Here is an 18850-nt window from a genome sequence, read left to right as displayed (position 1 = left end):
TCGGGACAGAAACCATGGGAAACCAGTGCTATCAGAGCCACAGAAGCTGACATGCCCCTGAAATTAACCTCTTGGCAGAAATGTCCTGAGAGTCCTCTCTATACAACTGAAGTAGGGAAGTCTCTGATAAAACAAAGAAATGGCAACTACAGTAACTGATTCATGGCAAAGCCAGGGGCCTCAGCATCCAGGATCTCCACCCTCTGTAGAGATACAGGTGGATTTACAGTGCCCTGACACAGCAGGCATTGCTGTAGCTGGGCTAACACACACACCAGGAGCCACCCGGGTCATTGCTACGCAGGCTGCGTTCATGCACCACTCTGAAACCCAAGGCAAGATCATTCTTCTGATATACAGAAGACATTGTTTATTACTTACCAAAACAAAAACTGACAGATGTAAGATTTGCATTTGTTTACAGTTCTCATATTTTTAATGCAAATTAAGTATATTATTCATCAAGGCATGTCATCAGTTGTATTCCCACAGGAAAAGAAATTAATAGAAACAGGTCTTATTTTAAATTCTGATTTCATGTCAAAAGCTGGCATGACTTATAAACTCCAATAAAGTCAGTTTCTCTGATTAGCTTATTTTGTTCCCTCCCATTCCATTGTTATATGTGATTGACTTAATGGTTCACTTTAGAAAATGGAAGCAATTAAACTTCTTTTTTTTTCCTTCCTTCCAAAGTATCTATCACAACTGTTTTGTTAAGAATTACTTTTTTTTTTTTTTTAAGGTTAACTTTTGCTTTCCTTTTGCTATATTTCAGTCACTGGTTTTGAGCTAATGACAGAGTAATATTCAGAGAAGAATGGAAGTGATTGGGTTGACTGAATAACTTAATTTTCATTTCACTACATCTATTTTGTACTGATAAGATGATAAAAAGTGTATTTAAGTCATTATATTTCCTTTCTGACATTGTGTAAATCAGCGCTTGGATAACCGGCAACTGAATAGGTAACTTCCCTGTTCCACCAACAATTTGTCCTTGTGCAACCCAACAGCATTTCCCTGTCTTTTTGAATTTTTCTATCAAGATTAACCAACTAATATTGTTAGAACTGGTTTGGAAGTCTTTACAAAGACTTCCAAAAGTGCTTTTAAATTAAGTTCTGGCTACGTGTAAAGCCTTGACTCTCCATCCTTCCCTTCAAGCACCTTCTCAAGTAGCATCACCATGTTAACAAAATGTGAAGTAAGAAACACTTAAAATAAATAGAAATAATACCTTTTTCTTCTGCATGTCTTGCAAAAGGGTTTACTCTTGACTTCCAAGAGGGAAGACCATTCATATTCAGAAACAGGTTTTAACTGGTTGAATGAGAAGGGATTAAAATGTTTGTCCATGAAACAGCAGTAGTCATGAAACTAGTAGTAGTAGTAGCACTACTACATGAAATTAGTACCTCTCCATAATTAGAAATTATGAAATCCACATTCTCAGTGCTTAGGAAATCGTAAGCCTTACAGATAAACAGTAAGACTGAATTTAAAAAATACCTCACTCTATTCCTCGTTTCTGTACAACAAGCATTAACCGCCTTTCCTGAAATGTCATGAGAAGCCCTTTCACATCATGCTTTCAGATAGATTTTTAACTAATAGTGCATTTCAGCTAATGTTATTAGCAAGAAAAATTATATAGTATATCCCAAAAGAGTGCACTGAGATGCTCTAGCTTTGTATTTTTATTATCATATTGTGATTTTCAAAGAAAAGAGCACTAAAAGGTATTTTCACCTATTGAATAATGATGAAAAATATAAACTATTTAAAAGATATCTCTAAAATGTCAAACTCAGCAAATGCTAAAATTAGAAAAAAATGTAAATAAGTCAGAATACCTTAATATTCACATGCTACTACAGTTATCATGCTAGGTTTAGGACTGGGAACTACAAAGCTATATAACAGGTTTTTTCAGTTTCTCAGCCAACTCCATGCATTACATTGGCTTGCATTACATTGGCTTGCATTACATTGGCAATGCTTTAAGCTAGCCATCTGACAATCATAAGTATTACTGTTATTGTCCAAAACATATGGGGTCTATATTTAGAAATTAAAAGTACATTGCCAAAACATCCATGCAGGTCCATTCCAACCAGCAATGATATTCCCCACATATATGCAAGTTTCCAAATACATGCTGCTTTTACTTTGTACATTCTCTCTTACGTATTTGTCATTTTACATATAGCAATTTGGAACACAGCAATTATTGATGTGACAACTACCAAATTGTCGAGAATAATTTCCTTCCCCTTCCTGTCTTTTTTACCTCCTAAGCATGTGGGAGGAAAGGATAATTTCTTTAGTAAGTAATCAAGATTCAAAAGAGAAAGGGGAAAATAGCTTAAAAAATTAACATACACTTGCAATACTTTACTAGCTCAGGCTCCTGAAAAATTAAGTACTTACCAAGTCTTATGAATCTGTCAACGAGATTCAGTTATAGAGCTATTTTGGGGGAGGTTTTGGCTGTCTCAAGACAGTGGGATCAAGACAGCATAATTTGTTTTACAATAGTAGATTGGCCTTTGTAAAATAATGACTTTCAAACACTGATTAAGGTGTAATTCAACTGCTGTTTCACATCCTTCCTTCTAATTTAATTCATCTTATGTTGAATAGTTGTGCATTATATTGTAAAAGAAGAACTCAAATCTGAACATGCTGTGATGACAGAAAGAGGAACACAAATCATACTCTCTGCACATATGGGATGCAGCATGTGAAGGTACATTAAAATTACATTACTCACTGCAACAAAGTGTCCTTCAGTCTATTTGCAAACACAATTTTCTCCTATTTTCAAATAATTGTAGACTGTCAGAATGAGATGAGGTTGCTTTAGCAAGACTAAAGGATTGGAATTTGACAGTGGTAGAAGTGTCAAAGGCTCTTGGCACTGTAGGTTATTGAACTCGGGCATTGATTTAAAGACAACTTGGCCATAGTTGCAACATATGTCCTTCTGTAAACCAACACTCTACTTGGTCACAGTCTGACAACTGACTTCAACATGGAAAATAATTTGTTGATAACGTTTTTGCTGGTTGTACAATCATTATATAGTTACTAGCAGGAAACACATTGTCACTTGGCTACTTTCAGAGAAAAAAAATGACCTCTCAATTCAGGACATGACAACCTTGTGACATTGCTACAATCAAAAAAAAAGTTGTTAGGAATGCCTCCTAAAGGACACAAAAGACCAAACAGAGAGAGAAAGAATGAGTAAACAAACCACTTCAATTTGTTCTGAACTCATGTATACCTGAACGCATAGCATCTTTTTGAATGCTTTCATAATCGTGCCAGTCCTTCCTTTTCAGGCCATCAGTCCAGGTAAAAAGCTGTCCATCTCCCAACCCCAAAGGAAGTGTCTGTGAAAAGAGTAAACAAACAAATAAATATATACATACATAAGTGGTTCATGTTATTACAGAGGAACCCTCATAACATGGCAGTAGCCATATCCAGTTTATTCAATGCAAATATTGAAAGTTTACTGTGATAAATGAAGTTATTTTTCTAAATACTGTCAGAAAACAGTGAATTTAGTTCTTGACAAACAATTTAAAGTATATCAAACATCTGGAGCTTAACATTTCTCTTTTCAGCACTGTCCCGATATGACTGCCTGGCAATAAGCTCACGGAGATTAAATTGAACAGGTTTCAAAAATGCCTTATCCTTCAACACATGAAGGACTTGGATTTTTTTCTTTAAAGTATCACTTGTGCAAGATTGGAGTTGTAGTTACTCTGCACTTTATAATGTTCCCCTTTCATTTTTTTGGAAGTTTTTTAATAGCTGCTACTAAGTTATTATACACACAAGGTCGAAGGACTGCATCAAAGGCCCAGAGCAAAGCAATTCTCAAAGCACTTTCAAATCCTGCAGATCTTCACCACAGGCAATAAGGGAGAAAATACCCCAAAACACAGCCCACCCCCACAGAATACCCAGAAAATAAACCCTCGTACAATATGTAGTTGGTAAGCTGACTTCCCCTTTGCAAACTCCAAATTCCTGGGTAAAGGTAACAACTGCTTTTCGCTTCTAAGCAAGATTATCTTCCTTGAGCTCTTTTTTTTCCCCCCCTTTCTTGATTCTTTCTGCTAAAAGCTAGTATTTTTATGAAAATTAAGAATCAATAAGTACAATTGCAAGTATATGAAATGTAGATTAATTGCTAATAAGAATAACATGAAAACTTTAGCTCTGCTAATTACAGGTTTAAATCACTAAATTGTCCGGAACAAAAGGCATGTATGAAATCTGTGCTAGAAATGCTCTCAAAGTTATGACAAAACACACTCGAACAGCAGTTCCAGGGACACAACATCTGAGCAGCCTTGTACTAGGAAACCCTGAAAGCCTAGAAAAATCTCATGCCTGTGTAATAGTGAAGCTTTGCCCTCCATGTCTGAAGTTCGTAAACCCAATGAACACTGGACTCAGCCATACTCTTTTTTACTGATTTTACACCATTGGCTGCACAGAACTGGATGGCACTCACTGACTCCAAGTGAAATTGCCCCAGCATGCTCAGTTAGGGTTTCTTTTTTCTAGGACAGACAGATATTTGCCAAGCTACATGATGCAGATCTGGTTGCTAAGCCATCCTTAAACTGGGTTTCAAATGCTTTTGGATTTGTAAGCAAGAAGTTAGGAATGCCAACCATGACTGGTTACCTTCAAGTAATCAGTCTTTCTAGCAAAGGATGCTAGAAATCCCCCTGACAAAGATTTATACTGAAAATACCTCCTTTGGGTCAGTTGAGAATGCTGGATATTCAGGGCAAAGTGTAGTGAGCTCAGTGCTCTCCAACAAATCCCTGAAATACTGAGGAAAATCCATCACACTCTGCTAGCATGGCCTATATTTCTAAGTTTTAGTATTAAAGGCAACTTATGTTACATAATGCCAAACTGCAATCTTGTTTGTTTATTCTTCTATTACCACTTTTGCAAACATATTCCAAGAAAATACTGCTGTCATATTTTAATATGATAAAAGTCAGAGTTCACATATAAAAGAACTGAAGAACTTAACACATCCTGATAAAAATGTGTCAGGTTATCAAAATATCTAACCTTTCATGTCATTAAAATGAACACATTAATTACAGTAATTTTTGAGTTCAAACAAGGCCAATGTTGTAATAGTAATATTAAATTGCTTGGGTTTTAAAGTCAGAAGGATAAGGTAGAAAACAGGCTGCAACAGCATAAATCATGATTCTTAAGCAAAAATTTCTAAAATAATCTACTCTGAAGTAGTAACTGGTTCTTTAAGTCAGACCCAGACAGATTCACTTCAATTAAACTTGTACTCTTCTCAGTATGGGCACAGCTGGTGTGAATCACTTGGATCCAAAAATGAAAAACTATTTAAACTATCAAAAGCAGGATAAAATTTACTTTTGTGATCTTTTATTCCTGTGCTAGCTTCTTTCCTTAAAATCAGTTATTTAAATGGCAAGTTTGCAGGACACTGAAAGAAAGCTGAGTAGTAGAGTTTACAGCTGGTTTCCTGTTATCTATTTGCATTTTGATGCCATTACTCTTTAAAAATATTAATTACATTACAGGTAGCTAATTTGCCTGATAGCATTTACAAGTCTAATGTACCAGGAGACTCTTGCAAGCATAATATAGTTAAATAAATATATTCACTAAAATTAATCTAGCAAAAGGATAAATATAAATCCAAATATCGTATGATAGACAAAAACTAATAGAAGCCTTGCTGTGGTTCATATTTTGGAACAGTAACACTGCCCTAAGAGGAAACAGGAAACAAACCACTGTATTGGTGCCATTAGAAGCTCCAGTTTAACTACTGAGAGTATTGTTCGGATTGCTGGGATTTCTTTTTAATAAATCCCTTAACTCCCTCACATTGTACCATGGCAGTTTTTCAGCTCTAACATCCTTCCAGTGTAAGAGGAATTCAACAGAATGCTCTCGTGTGTCACTTTGTAAAACCAGCATTCAGACAGCACCATCTCAGTGCTGACTGAGCGCTGTGACCCCTACAGGGACTGGACTTCAGGAAATTCACTCTGTGTACACACTAGTTTCACCTGCATGTGAGTTTTAGTGAGCATGAAGCAAGGCTTAAAAAGGGATGTCGAGCTGCACAGACAAACTCTCCGGGAAGAGCAAGAGTTTTGCAGTGCAAGCTCTTTAGCTCTGAAAAAATCTGAACTGCCTTCGGTCCCTCAACTAAATATCTCCCTTGTCAGCAACTGAAGGATGTTTTCTTTTTTCTTTTTTTCAAGTTGCTATATTGTTTAACAAGATACAAAAGAACTTGAGAAAATGGGTTTCTCCATTTCACTTCTACCTGAGGGTAAACAAATTGCATTTTGAAAGACCTTAAAACACAGTTTCTGGAATTTTTGAAAACTGCTGCAAGGCTCCACTGTAAATCTCTAAGTATGCCTACATGCCTCTTTTACCCAGATGATAATGACTGGAAGAGCTCCCATTTCTAAAGCATTTCCATAGCTGTGGAAGAAGGAAAAGAAAAAAAAAAATGTAGTATTCTTATTCTAGCATTTGTCTTCTCCCTACATACTTTTCTTTCTCAGTTCTCCATCTTTTTTGCTACCTTGACAATTTAAAACTGTTTTGCACCAAACTAGAAGCAGCTCTGGTTTAGTTACACACAGGCTGATTCTCTGGTGTAATGGCTGGATAACAACAACCACTAAGCTACTTGAAAAAATGCATACAAGAAAGCCCACACAACTCTACATCCCATCTCAGAACGACAAGTTCTGAGTAGCTGAATATGACATCAAAAGATGGAGTGTGCCAATAAATCTGGATTCTGAGTTTTTGCTGCATATATATTTAACCATAAACTGATGGACTCAAGTGAAATAAAATTAACCACAACACAGAGGTACATATGCTAAATAAGGTAACAAAAGAAATTCTTCATTTTAGGGGTAATGTATAAACAGATCAAACTATTAAATTCATGCTATAAAATGCATAATGAATTCAGCACAAAAATATGTTTAGGTGTTTAAACAAATAACCAAATTAGGTTGGGTTCCAACCCATAAAAGAAAAAATTTATCAAGGATTATTACCTCTGAGTAGGCAAGTTACTGAACCATACATCATAAGAGACATGGCATTCTGGAAATACACATTTGCTATTTGCACATCCTGAGTTTTTATGTACTTAAATGGCAGCAACATTCCATGGATACTGTGAAGTGTTAGTTCTACAACTGCCTGTAAGAGCAGTAGCAGACTTTTGGTATACACAAGGGCCTTAGAAATGGAAAGCATGACTTCAGAATATTATGGTTCCTTCCTACACATGAAATAAGGATTCTTTCTGGTGGGAACCAAGATATGAGAAAAGAGAAGACTCAGGCACACCTGCCCCTGCTTCTCCCCTGTACCTTATCCTAATACAAAAGGAAAGCTTACATGTATTCTTTACTGACATATAAATACATATGGGTAAGAAACCAGCTCAGTTAAGTAGCTGAAACATACTCAGGGTTTTCCCCTCCAAAACATTTCTGACATCACCCACAATAGTGGAGTCTGCCCCTACAGCCCTTAGCCTTGACCTCATGAACCATTTTCATCATTGCAGAGCTATTTACAACAGCAAATACCCCACTGCATACAAAGCGTTGGATTTTGACTGATTGTCAAAACAATCCTACAACAATTTATCATCCAACCATTTGTTACATGTGGTATGTGCCTCTGAGTTACACATTTTTAAGTGTTTCAGTCCAAAAGGGATTACCCACCTACAGGAGCATTACATACAGAATCTGCCTTACTATTTCATTTTCACCTTAACCTCAAATCTTTTGGGATGCAAGACTGATACAGTACTACATAAACTGAGAAGACTCTTCTCCAGAGAAGACTTAACATCTGGTTCAATTACAGAGAAAATGATAAGCACAAAAAATAGAGCTATTACCAAAAAATCACTCACATACTATTAGATCCCTCAGAGAGGAAAAAAAGCTTCTGTACTTTGACATTTGAAAGCTTGAACTAAGAAACAAGTATCTTCATTGAATAATTCATTTATTTTTAATTTCACTCTGTGGAGGCAGACAATTAGAGAGGACTCAGGCAAGGGAAGATGGTGTATCAATGGAAATGCACCTTTAAAAAAAATTACAGAAATTACAGGTTTACTTTGAGCCTGAAGATTTGCTCACTGGCTCTAGGGACATTTTACTAAACAGCAACATATAATTGAATACTGCACTAACAAAACATCATATAATGATCAGCATAACCACTTCCAATTGTTTAATGAATTTTAGGAAATAATCTTATTTAGACATAAGCATTTGTTCACACTCAGGAAAAGATACACATGGGAAATAAAGGCAGTGAAGAAGTACTTAGACACCTTTGGGTATATTTCAGGATAAGCACAAAAATAACCACTGATTCCTCTCTGTTCTTGAAATAAAAGCTTCTGTATAGTGTTTGTAAACAGTGTTGTGTAAAACACATAATTCACTACTTTTTTTGTACCCTTCTAACACCGATCATTCTCAGGGCTCTAAGCTCTGACCAACTACTCTGATCAAAAAAGACAGTAACAAAAGAACCTGAACTCACTGAGCAATAAAATTCATTCCTTCAACAAAATAATATTAAGGGTAACTTTTTAATGAATGGTGTCACTGGGTGCAAGATCATATGTTCATTATATATCAGTCGCAAAATCACAATATGTTCATTTACCAAATTTCTCTTCTGGTATTATCAAAAGTATATTAAGACATTCTCATGAAGCTTCATCCCCAGCAGTTGGAAGAGTCAAGAAAACAATTTATTTTGAAAGATTTCCCCTTTTCCTGATTATGGTACATTTTAGCACAAGATCATCACAGTGAAATCTCAGCACTATGGCAGCCAAATCTCAAGTCAAGTGCTCAAGCAAAATCCATTCCAGTGCAGTGATTGGATGAGGATATTAAAGATGAAAACAAAAATGTTTTTTCCCCTAATGAAGTGCTTGATTTAAGGCAGCCTGATCGATGGAAAAGGTGTAAACCCCAAACATCACACTATCTCTACACCTTTATGCTTAAGCGCTGAACACTGTCTGTGTGGCTCTTCTTTCCTGTATCTCTTCAGTGTTAAGACTAAAAAACAAAAAAGGCCCTATGTGTGAACTGAGATCTGTGCATAAGTACCACACACAGAGAAAAGGTACAATGCAGCCCTTAAGTGCCTGTGAAGCTCCCATCACCATAAAATGAAAGTATCAATGTAACAATTTGGATCCACCATGAATATTCCCTAAAGACAGCAGGACAGGCATTATTTTAGCATGGCCTAAAAATATCAGGTGACAGTTTTGAAGCTCCAGATTACATGTTTCCTGTCTGGATCCTTCTCTGGGATTCTGTCCCTCTAGGTGGGGAGCAGTGGCTGCAGTTCATGCAGTGGCAGGCTTTGGGGCGGGCAGCAGCTGCCCTGCACAAGGAGGAGCCCAGGTCTCGATGCCATCCACAGACAGTTCCCATTGGTCCTGCCCCCATGCTAGGCAGCCACTGCCAGCCAAAATTGATGCCCATCAGAAAGGCACTGATGGTGAAGCCAAGGTTGGCCAGAAAAATGTATAGAGCTACTATTTGCTATCAAGAAAAGGCAGTAAAGGCTCTAGATCGAGACTATTCCAAAAAGAATGAAAAAAATCAAAATACATTGAGACAAAATTACTGCCTTTTATTTTTACTCCATTTTTATGTACTTTTAAAACACTTTAAAAAATTTGTTTTCCATATCCTTGGCTTGAAGCCATATAATAGAGACTTCAGGACATGATGAATTTCTTCATATGCTCAGATTTCCTGTGCCACTTATTTGCTAATGCCACAGCAAATAAGTGTTCATGGCACTGACATTTACATTAGTAGAAATAATTAGCCCAGCGTATCAAAAAAAGGGCAGCACTTGATTTAGTCTGTGACATCTGAATGGCTCGAGGTTATTTCATTTTTGAGACACTTATATCACACTTTTTGTGCTTGTAGATTCTAGACTACCATGGACAACCCAGTAGCATCATGCCATCAATTCCAAATCAAAGCTGTTAATAATGTTATTTAGAAAATGCCAAGCTCCCCAAGCATTTCATTACAGAGACTTTTATAGACAGGTATAAAAAAGCTGTTATTGCTGCACTACGGTTATATATTTCAGGTCAAACAAAACCGCAGCAAAAAAGACTAAGTTAAAACATGAGCACAGAACTCCAGAGGAGTTTGTACTCTGTATCTGTTGAATATGAAGCATCATGAATTGCTAAAGGTGACCTATGAAGTCCGGCAGTGAACGCTGGCTTTCCAAATGACACAATTTGAACTGACTGTAGGGCAGAGTCTAGACTTAAAGGATAAGAAAGAAAAAAAAAATAATACAAATAATAATAATAATATAATAAAAATATTTTAATACTAATAAAAGAAAATAAAACTTTTAATAATAATAATAAAACAAAATATTACACAGACCATGCAACTCCCATCTCTTTCTACCTGCTCACAGATTTGCTCAATAACTAAAAACACCTAAACCTATATTTTTTTGTTTTATTTTCACTTGTGTTATTTCCAGTTCAAGGCAAAGAAACCAGACTCCAGTAACATAAGCACTTATGACAGACCTAAATGAATACATGTTGCCCATGCACTGCTCTCTCCAGGTCGTCTTTTTCAACTGAAGACTACTTTGACAGCACTATAGCGTCAGCTTGCAGAAGAGCCTGCATTCATATTGAATTATTCATTTTCAGGAAGTTTAAAAATTATACTTGAAATCGTGTTAATGCTGCATTTTTTAATAATTACTTTTTTCAGAAATTATTTTTAACATCAAAATACCTGAAAGGAGTTTGAAGAAACTCAGCAGGATTTTTGCCAGTATTGGTTGGTTTTGAACCAAAAAAGATCTGTCCAACCATCCTGATAAACAATGGCTTCGAGTGACTCCTAGAAGAGATTATTATTATATCCTATGTTTCCGAGATGTTTAATTATATGCCACAAGGATAAAGAAAATTTTAAGCTCTTTCATATAAACAGCTGTCTTCTCCTTAAGAAAACTAAAACAAAACCGAAAACCAATACCACACCAAATCACAAAAATCAAGACAGAACCATATGTCCATGGAAAGAACCACATTGTTATTAATTTTGTTATTTCTAAAAGGCTGAATAATAAAAATATGAAAGTGCTTTTTCTTAATAGACTCTTAATATACATGTTTTTCCTGAAGTTTAGAAAAATGTCATTAGGTTTTTACTATGCTAAGTGCCACACTGTTTTGTGTTGGCTATGGCACTAGCTTAACATAAAAAGTGCTTTTGCAGGATGCAAATATCAGGTGTTTTAAGCAGGAATCCCTTTCTTGCTTTATCTGTTCAGTGGTGATTAAAAATCTTATTTCCTTGTGATAACTTGCAATGCAATTTGCCTTTAAATTTGCTTTACTAGAAGAGCATTCTCTCTTAGGAAACAGATTTTATAAAGAGTGAAAAATTTTCATTACAATTAAGTTACCTCTAATGAGTAAAATTCAACTTATGTGTTGCTTCATGAGGTAACAAGAATAATTTCAGAAGCATTTTCTCCTTTTTCTTTTTCTCCTCTGGTGGACCTCTTATAAAAACATGAGCTGCAGCATAACTGGAACATTGTTCAAATCTCTGTTGCACAACTGATAACAACTTTGCAGCAAACCTGAAACCACTGCTCCAGCAGACCCAGTAATACTAGAAAAAAGGTATCAACCAATTATTGTCACTGATCAATATTTTCAGTAGAAATGGCTATTTTTTTGGTTTTTTCACATTCAATTATAGGAGAAAAATTGTAAGAGAAAGGTCAGATACAGAAACTAACTTGAGCCACATTTGCTATCTGGAATGTTTTAGCACAACTTAAAAATTTGTTAGAAAAAAAATAATTTTCCATAGCAATGAGATAATTATTCTATATTTTTGACTACAACACAGGGTAGAACTTAATTTGACACCTCCACGTATATGTAGAAGCTAAGAGTATTCCAGGAGTAATTTTTCAATTGTTCAACAAGAAAAGTAGTAGATTTTTGAATAAGCATTTTAATGAGCTTTAAATTATAATCTCTACAGTTACATGACCATACAATGAAACAGCTCAGCATACAGGTGAAATACAGTGACTTTTTATTTTATGTAGTTGTCTGCACATTTTCAGAAATAGTAGAGGGAGAATATGGATTTGTTTGAATAGTATTTTTAATGTTTCTTGCTGATTTATGCCACGACAAAATTTATGTTCCACAGGCAACTATTTGCAAAAAACTCAAGCTTCTGGCATTAATAACCAACTTTGTAATTTGCAGTTCATGTTACATTGGATTTAAGAAAAAAACCCCAGTGTTTAGTTACCTAAAGTAATGAACCCATGTTGAAAAAGAATTACCACCTTGCACTTTAAGGAAGACCTTAAGCTAATCCGCACAAATGAGAGAAAACACTTATCAGCAGGCTTGCTGATGATGCAGCATATGCATCATTACTCGATCTCTCAGAATTCTTTTCTTATGTGGGCACTGGATAGTCATTTCCATTGTGTAAGAGATTTTCAAACAAAGTGCACAGGCTGCTGCAGAAACAAGCCGATTAAACATGACTGACAGGTTTACATTCTTGTTCAGTCATCTTAACACGAAGCTGATAAGGAGACCTCTTGCAAGGTCTTTGGAACCATGACAGTTTCTGTGCTCTGCGTGAACTCAATGCAGATTTACCGAGACCAAAGACAGTCTTCCTAGTGCTTCCAGCATAATCAAGTTTGCACCTAAAGAAACTAAAATTTTCAGTGGTTATACATGTTCACAGGTAGTCATGGAAGTCTGAGACTCCTCTGCTTAAAACAGTTCCTAAGCTCTGAGCTAAAGACATTGTTTAACTTCACTATGTAAAGTCAGATTGCATGTATATTGCATTTTTTTTTCCCACTCTGAACCATACCTCTTTTTACTACTATTATTAGTTTTTAGTTTTTTGTGATTTTCACTTTATTTTTTGTTTAGGTCTAATCATGCTTTCTCAATCTGACTTAGCTCTATATCTTTTTCATACTCAGTCCCCCGGTCATTACCTTTTTGTAAGAGTTTTTAAGTCAAGCTATTCCCTTACTTATTTTTCTAGGTAACTCTCTAAAAATTAAGTAAATTGAGAGAGATTTTATGAAATAGCACTGTTTAATATACTCCATGTGAGAAAAAGTTTTTCACTCTAACTTTGTAGCAATGGAACAATAACAAAATGATATAAGAAATATCTTAACATATTAAACCATATTAGATTTGGCTCACTTCCAATGAATCCAGTCAATTGCAAGAACAAGTAAATTAATAACACCAAAATAAATCAACTACTACAGAAAATTAAAAGGATTTTTTGTGTGAAGTTCAACAGTCAGTTGCAGAATCATAAAAATGCATCTGGAAGTTCCTTTGAGGTATAATCTTACTCCAACTCAAATCTGGACTGGGTATGCCTAAATCACATCTGCATTTGCCAATTTCCAATAGCAGAGATTGCACAAGCACTCAAGGCAATTTCCTTCAATACTTCATTACTCTTGCAATTAGGAAATTTCCCCTTTCATCTAACCTGCATTACTTGCCATAATTTAAGCCTTTCATTTCTTTGTTCTTTCCACCAGGGACAAGAATAACATATTTCCTTTCTAGCAGCTACATTTTCATGGACATAAAAATTATTTTCTCTCCTAGATTAAATGTTCTTATTTTTCAACTTCTTCTTAGCTCTTGTTGCTGACCCTGAAATATATGAAACTTTGAGAACAGCATTACTTTGTTAGTAATTGGATAAGGCTAAGAACAGCAAGTGTAAAATGCTTATTAAAAACTTCCAAACAAACCAACAAGAAACATGATTACCAAATGGATGAAGAACTAAGACAAGTACTAGGAGGCTACATTTCCTAAAGATAAGCAAGATTAAGTTATTTATTGTAACATGCTTTTTCCCTAAGAATAAAATAGCCTTGCATACCCATGTTGTGCTTCATGAATACTTCATACTTCCTATCCAATCTAATACTATTTTACAAAGCAGCAGTGAATTCTCTTAATTAAAGTGGACCAATGACTGAAATGTTTATAAATAATTAAGATAGTCAAGATTAAATTATGTTATAAACCTGTAATGACACTGAAATTCAACAAGACTCATATACTTAAAATTATCAAACTACTAGCAATTTTGATCAAACACATCTTGTACTTTTGGTCGCGCCTGAATAAATGCTGGGTTTTCCCCTAGCAGTGAGAGCATATTTAAATAATTCACATATGCAAAGAAATCCATCCCCATGAACATGAGTAGAAGGAGGGAAGACTTATGAGAGGTTCAAATTCAAACAATGACCTCTTTTTTTTTTCTCTGAACCAAAAATTTTGATATTGGTCAAACTCATTATCTCCTCTGTCTAATGCCATTTAAGCTGACCTTTCCATTTTATGCCAATAGTTTTCAATTAAAAAGCCAATCACAGTATCTTTCACTAAAAGGAGTACTGTGATTAGTTAAATCTAATTTTATCAACAGCCAGAATGTGAAAAGCATATTAAAGTAAGGTGAACAGCTTTGATTGATATACTGAGTTTTAATTTCTAATTCCTCATCTCCCACTCTTTTGGTAGGAAATGAAGGTTACACATCATTGAGCAGTGTAAGCTACTGTAACTCAAATGTAGCTTCAAAGATTTGACCTTCAATTTTTCTCCCCTCTGTACTGTACAGACACCAAATGATAGGTCTGGAGCTCTGAGCAAAGTTTTTAAACATAAAATCCTTTTTTTTTAAAAAAATAAACCCCACAACTACCAATGAAGATGAGCATTAAATTTAATTATCATAGCTTTTTTGGAAGAAGATCTATATACACCTTCGCTATTTGATTACTTATATAGATTTTGAAAGAGTCTTCCTTAAAATGCAAAATAGTTATTTTCTAGTGTGAGTTCACTTCCTGAGTTAATTAAGATATCCAGTTTTTTGAGAACTATAACCTATCCGACGTCCAGGTATTTAAATTTCTGTTTACATAAATTAATATAGTCATCCTAATTTTCATCGGTACGCACAACTCCTACAAATGTTACCTTTAAAGTTTGAGACTGCTAATGTTAGTTACTATATCTAAACATCTTGTACTTCAGACCACCCTGTGGCATTGCACCGAGGAATTCAGGCAGAGTCTGTGTTCAAGACCCACTAAATGCTGCAGAAAACGTGGCAGCCAGAGGGATGCGACTACACTCTCCCCCTTGAGAACAGGAGGTGCAGCAGGGTGTGACAGACCCTTTTGATGGCCCCTGTCCGAGGGCCAGCTTCCAGCAAACTCCAGGCAGCAGACCCTCCTGCAGCTCCTGCAGCCTCACAGCTGCAGCACCGGTTAACCCCGGCCCTGTGGATGCTTTCATCCCAGCAGGCTCCTGTCTGCCTGCAGGCTGCCTTTCACCAGGCCTGCCTGGGAGCTTAGGAGATTCTCCCTTCTGTCTTTGGAAAGTCTCTATGCATAAACATAAAACACTTTTATTCCCTTCACACTACCTTAGCTGAACTGAGTGTCCTTATGTTCCCCAGCAGAGCTGATATCCAGCAATGCTTCAGTGGCTCTAAGGCAAACTCCAGGGCTCCCTGAAAGACCAAATTCTCTCTACAACCAGGGCCATTATTACCATGTATACACAGAGGAAAAATTATATTGTGACAGCTACCACCATGAAGTAGCTGTTCTTTAAAAACTGACTTTTTACTGATGACTGTTACAATTACAGGGATTAATATTGTTAGTCCCTCTTTTCCCTTAGCTGGATATTTCAATACTGAAAAAAATCTGAACTTTAAAAGTTTTCAGATATGGGGAAGAGTCTAAAAGGAAACACATTAAATTTTCAGTTTAATATATATTAGGATCCATGGAGACATTAAATTTCACTTTTCATCTATGAATATTAAACATTAATGAGTTTTCAGGTACAGAGATATTAAAGTGAAACTTCAGAGAGCTATGACTTAGCTCAGATACAGAGAAAGAAAGTTCACAAGGGAGGCTAATAAAGGTCAAAACCACAGAACCACCATAAACCAGAACATAACATGGAAGAAAAAGAGTAATTCAAGCAAACCTGATTTTAAAGGAGCTATTAGGAACTGCATACACATTTTCATAAGCAGAATTTTCATGTAAAACATAAAGAAATGGGAAGTAATTAAATACATAGTTCTATTCATGTATAATATTCAAATGGAGAGATGACAAATATTTCTTGAGCGACTTGAGAACAACTTGTGGAGGAAGATGACTAACCTTAAACTGAAGAATTATTAAGCACAAGCAAAATCATAGCAATAGTTGCATTCAGATCTCCCTTGTTCTGCCCATGACTCCTGTTCTGAAGACATCAATGTCTATAGATATAAATATAATAATGCAAAAACCCAGACACAAAAGGATTACACAGAAAGGCTAAGTAATATGCCCTGATTGCATGACAGTACACACAAAATACAAGGAAAGCAGTACCAAAGAATAAACAAGTAAGCAAAAGATCATGGATCAACCAAGTGACTGCTTATTTTTTGAATACTTATAATTTATCTTTCTTCCTTTATCATTTATTCATACACACAACCCCTCCCTACAGGTATAAAAGCAGATATTCCTTCTCTCCACCCCAAATATAAAAATTTCTAAATTTCTAGTTACAAAAGATAAAAACAACCTGGGCAATATTTAGAGACATTTGGCAGAAATATAGTGAGACAAAATTCAACACTAGATGTTCCATAGGAAAAAAAAAAAAAAAAAAAAGAAAAAAAAGAAAAACAACCTGAAAGTCACAGATCTTCTTAACTTTAAACAGCAACTAGAACTGTTTCCAAGCTGTATTCACGGATGTAATTCTGATAAATCAGTAACAAGCATATGATGTCTAGCACAGCACATTCTGAAGGCTATCAATAGTATCAGTTTAACTGAAAATTTTCACTTCTAAATGTTCTATTTTCAGTCTGATAGTCATGTTTTCTATTATCACTCTGATATACAATGTCTTGGCACACATACAATACAATAAAATACGAACAGCTCAACGGTATTTGTAAAATATCTCAGAATTAAATTTAGAGATGGATATATAACAAGGATTTTTATTATGTTACAGCATCTACCACTGTTTTTACAATATACGTACCTTCAAAAGACAGGTACCAGTATCTGTACCTTTAGATCTCAGATAAAGCCATTTGAAGAAGCCCATGACTTACGTGAACTTGATCAGACCATCATGAACTCTAGATGAAACAAAGCTCTGACAGAATTTCCCTCCAAGTAATTTTCTGAGCAGCAAAATCTGAGCCCCCAGAAACACCTGTGCAGTCATGTGCCTCTCTGAGTTTAGACTGGTGAAGCCTGTTAAAACTCTTATTGCAGGTGAATTATCAAACCCAGTCAGGGTGAAGGAGAAGGAATAAACTGAAATTGTGCTCTTAACTCTGCTCAGCGTGAACCATGTTAACAGAAGGAAAAGAAAAGGATTTAGTTCTGTTACTAAATTAAACACCATCACCCCTGCATTCATACTAACTGCAAATCTACTGAACAGATTTCTTTTCAAACATAATTTCACAGTGCAAGCAAATCTTATTAAGCTTTTACCATGATCAAACTGTCAGAAGAATTATGAACAACAGTTGCAATTAAAGTTTTATTGCAGATACTTCACTAGGACAGTGTCTAACATCCCTGTTTAAGAATTGCGAGTCTACAGCGCTCAGCAGCAAAACCTAATTTTTGCCCAGATGTGTTTACAATGAAAGCAAATGAAGAGAGAAATACAAGCATAAGACAATATTATTCAGCATGGAAAACTATGTTTTCAGTGCACTATGAACATAACTAGTGCTAAATTCAAGAATCTGACATCACAAAAAAGGATTTCCTTTTTAATTTAGGAGTAGTTACATTATTTCATAGAACTGTACCTTCTGCTCCTCTGAGGCAACACAAAAGGGAGACCAGGGTTTAGACTGAGATCCATGGACTGAGGAGAATTGGTATTTGAAGATCTAATAAAAGAGCTGGGGTAATCTCCAAAGCACTTGGGGATTAAAATTAGGAAGAGAGTGTTTAGTGTTTATATTAGGGACAACAATGAGACATAGTCAAGGCAGTAGTGGTTTCCTTGTTCTTTGTCAGTTCTAAGGAGAAAGAGACAACAGGGATTGGGATGCTAATGCTTGAACAAATCCTCAGCTCTATGGATCAATAGAAGAGGTTCCATGTCCCTGAAAATGTGGGGGAGAAAAAACCTTAAGCTTTCCAATTTGACCATTTGACAAGAAGATATCATACACTATCCTTCACTCAAAAATAACTCCTTAGCTTGATGATTTTTCTTGTAATTGGTCTGGAAATCTTTTAAGACACAATTTTCTTCATACAAATTATTAAGCATTCCTCTTGGGTTTACACAGTCGAGCAGACCCATGGATTCCTGCCCGTCCCCAATACCTCTTTATCTCACTCATACAGACATGGCCTTGATGACAAAGGTGATGACACCAAACTACACTGTCACAAAAGGCCTCATGTCACTCTGCTCTTCCTGGAGAACGTGCATGTGCTACAACACTTTGTCAGGTCTGTATTTGACCAATTGCCTGTACCAAGCCCTGCACATGTGAACCCAACAGAAAATGCATCACTCGGGCAGTGCAAC

The 18850-nt window shown here is 35.7% G+C and overlaps 1 protein-coding gene across 1 annotated transcript in view; it reads right to left on the bottom strand.

The window, feature by feature from the left end:
* LOC121360360 (polypeptide N-acetylgalactosaminyltransferase-like 6) overlaps positions 1-18850 on the bottom strand; it is a 199261-nt gene that overhangs the window by 36903 nt on the left and 143508 nt on the right. Inside the window, exon 2 of the mRNA XM_041480143.1 lies at positions 3293-3401. Coding sequence (XP_041336077.1) covers positions 3293-3401 — 109 coding nt within the window. The remainder of the gene's footprint in view (positions 1-3292; positions 3402-18850) is intronic.

Source organism: Pyrgilauda ruficollis, unplaced genomic scaffold, assembly GCF_017590135.1.
Source record: "Pyrgilauda ruficollis isolate IOZ18807 unplaced genomic scaffold, ASM1759013v1 scaffold5, whole genome shotgun sequence".
NCBI classification, from domain to species: domain Eukaryota; kingdom Metazoa; phylum Chordata; class Aves; order Passeriformes; family Passeridae; genus Pyrgilauda; species Pyrgilauda ruficollis.
This window is presented reverse-complemented; position numbering and strand designations above follow the sequence as displayed.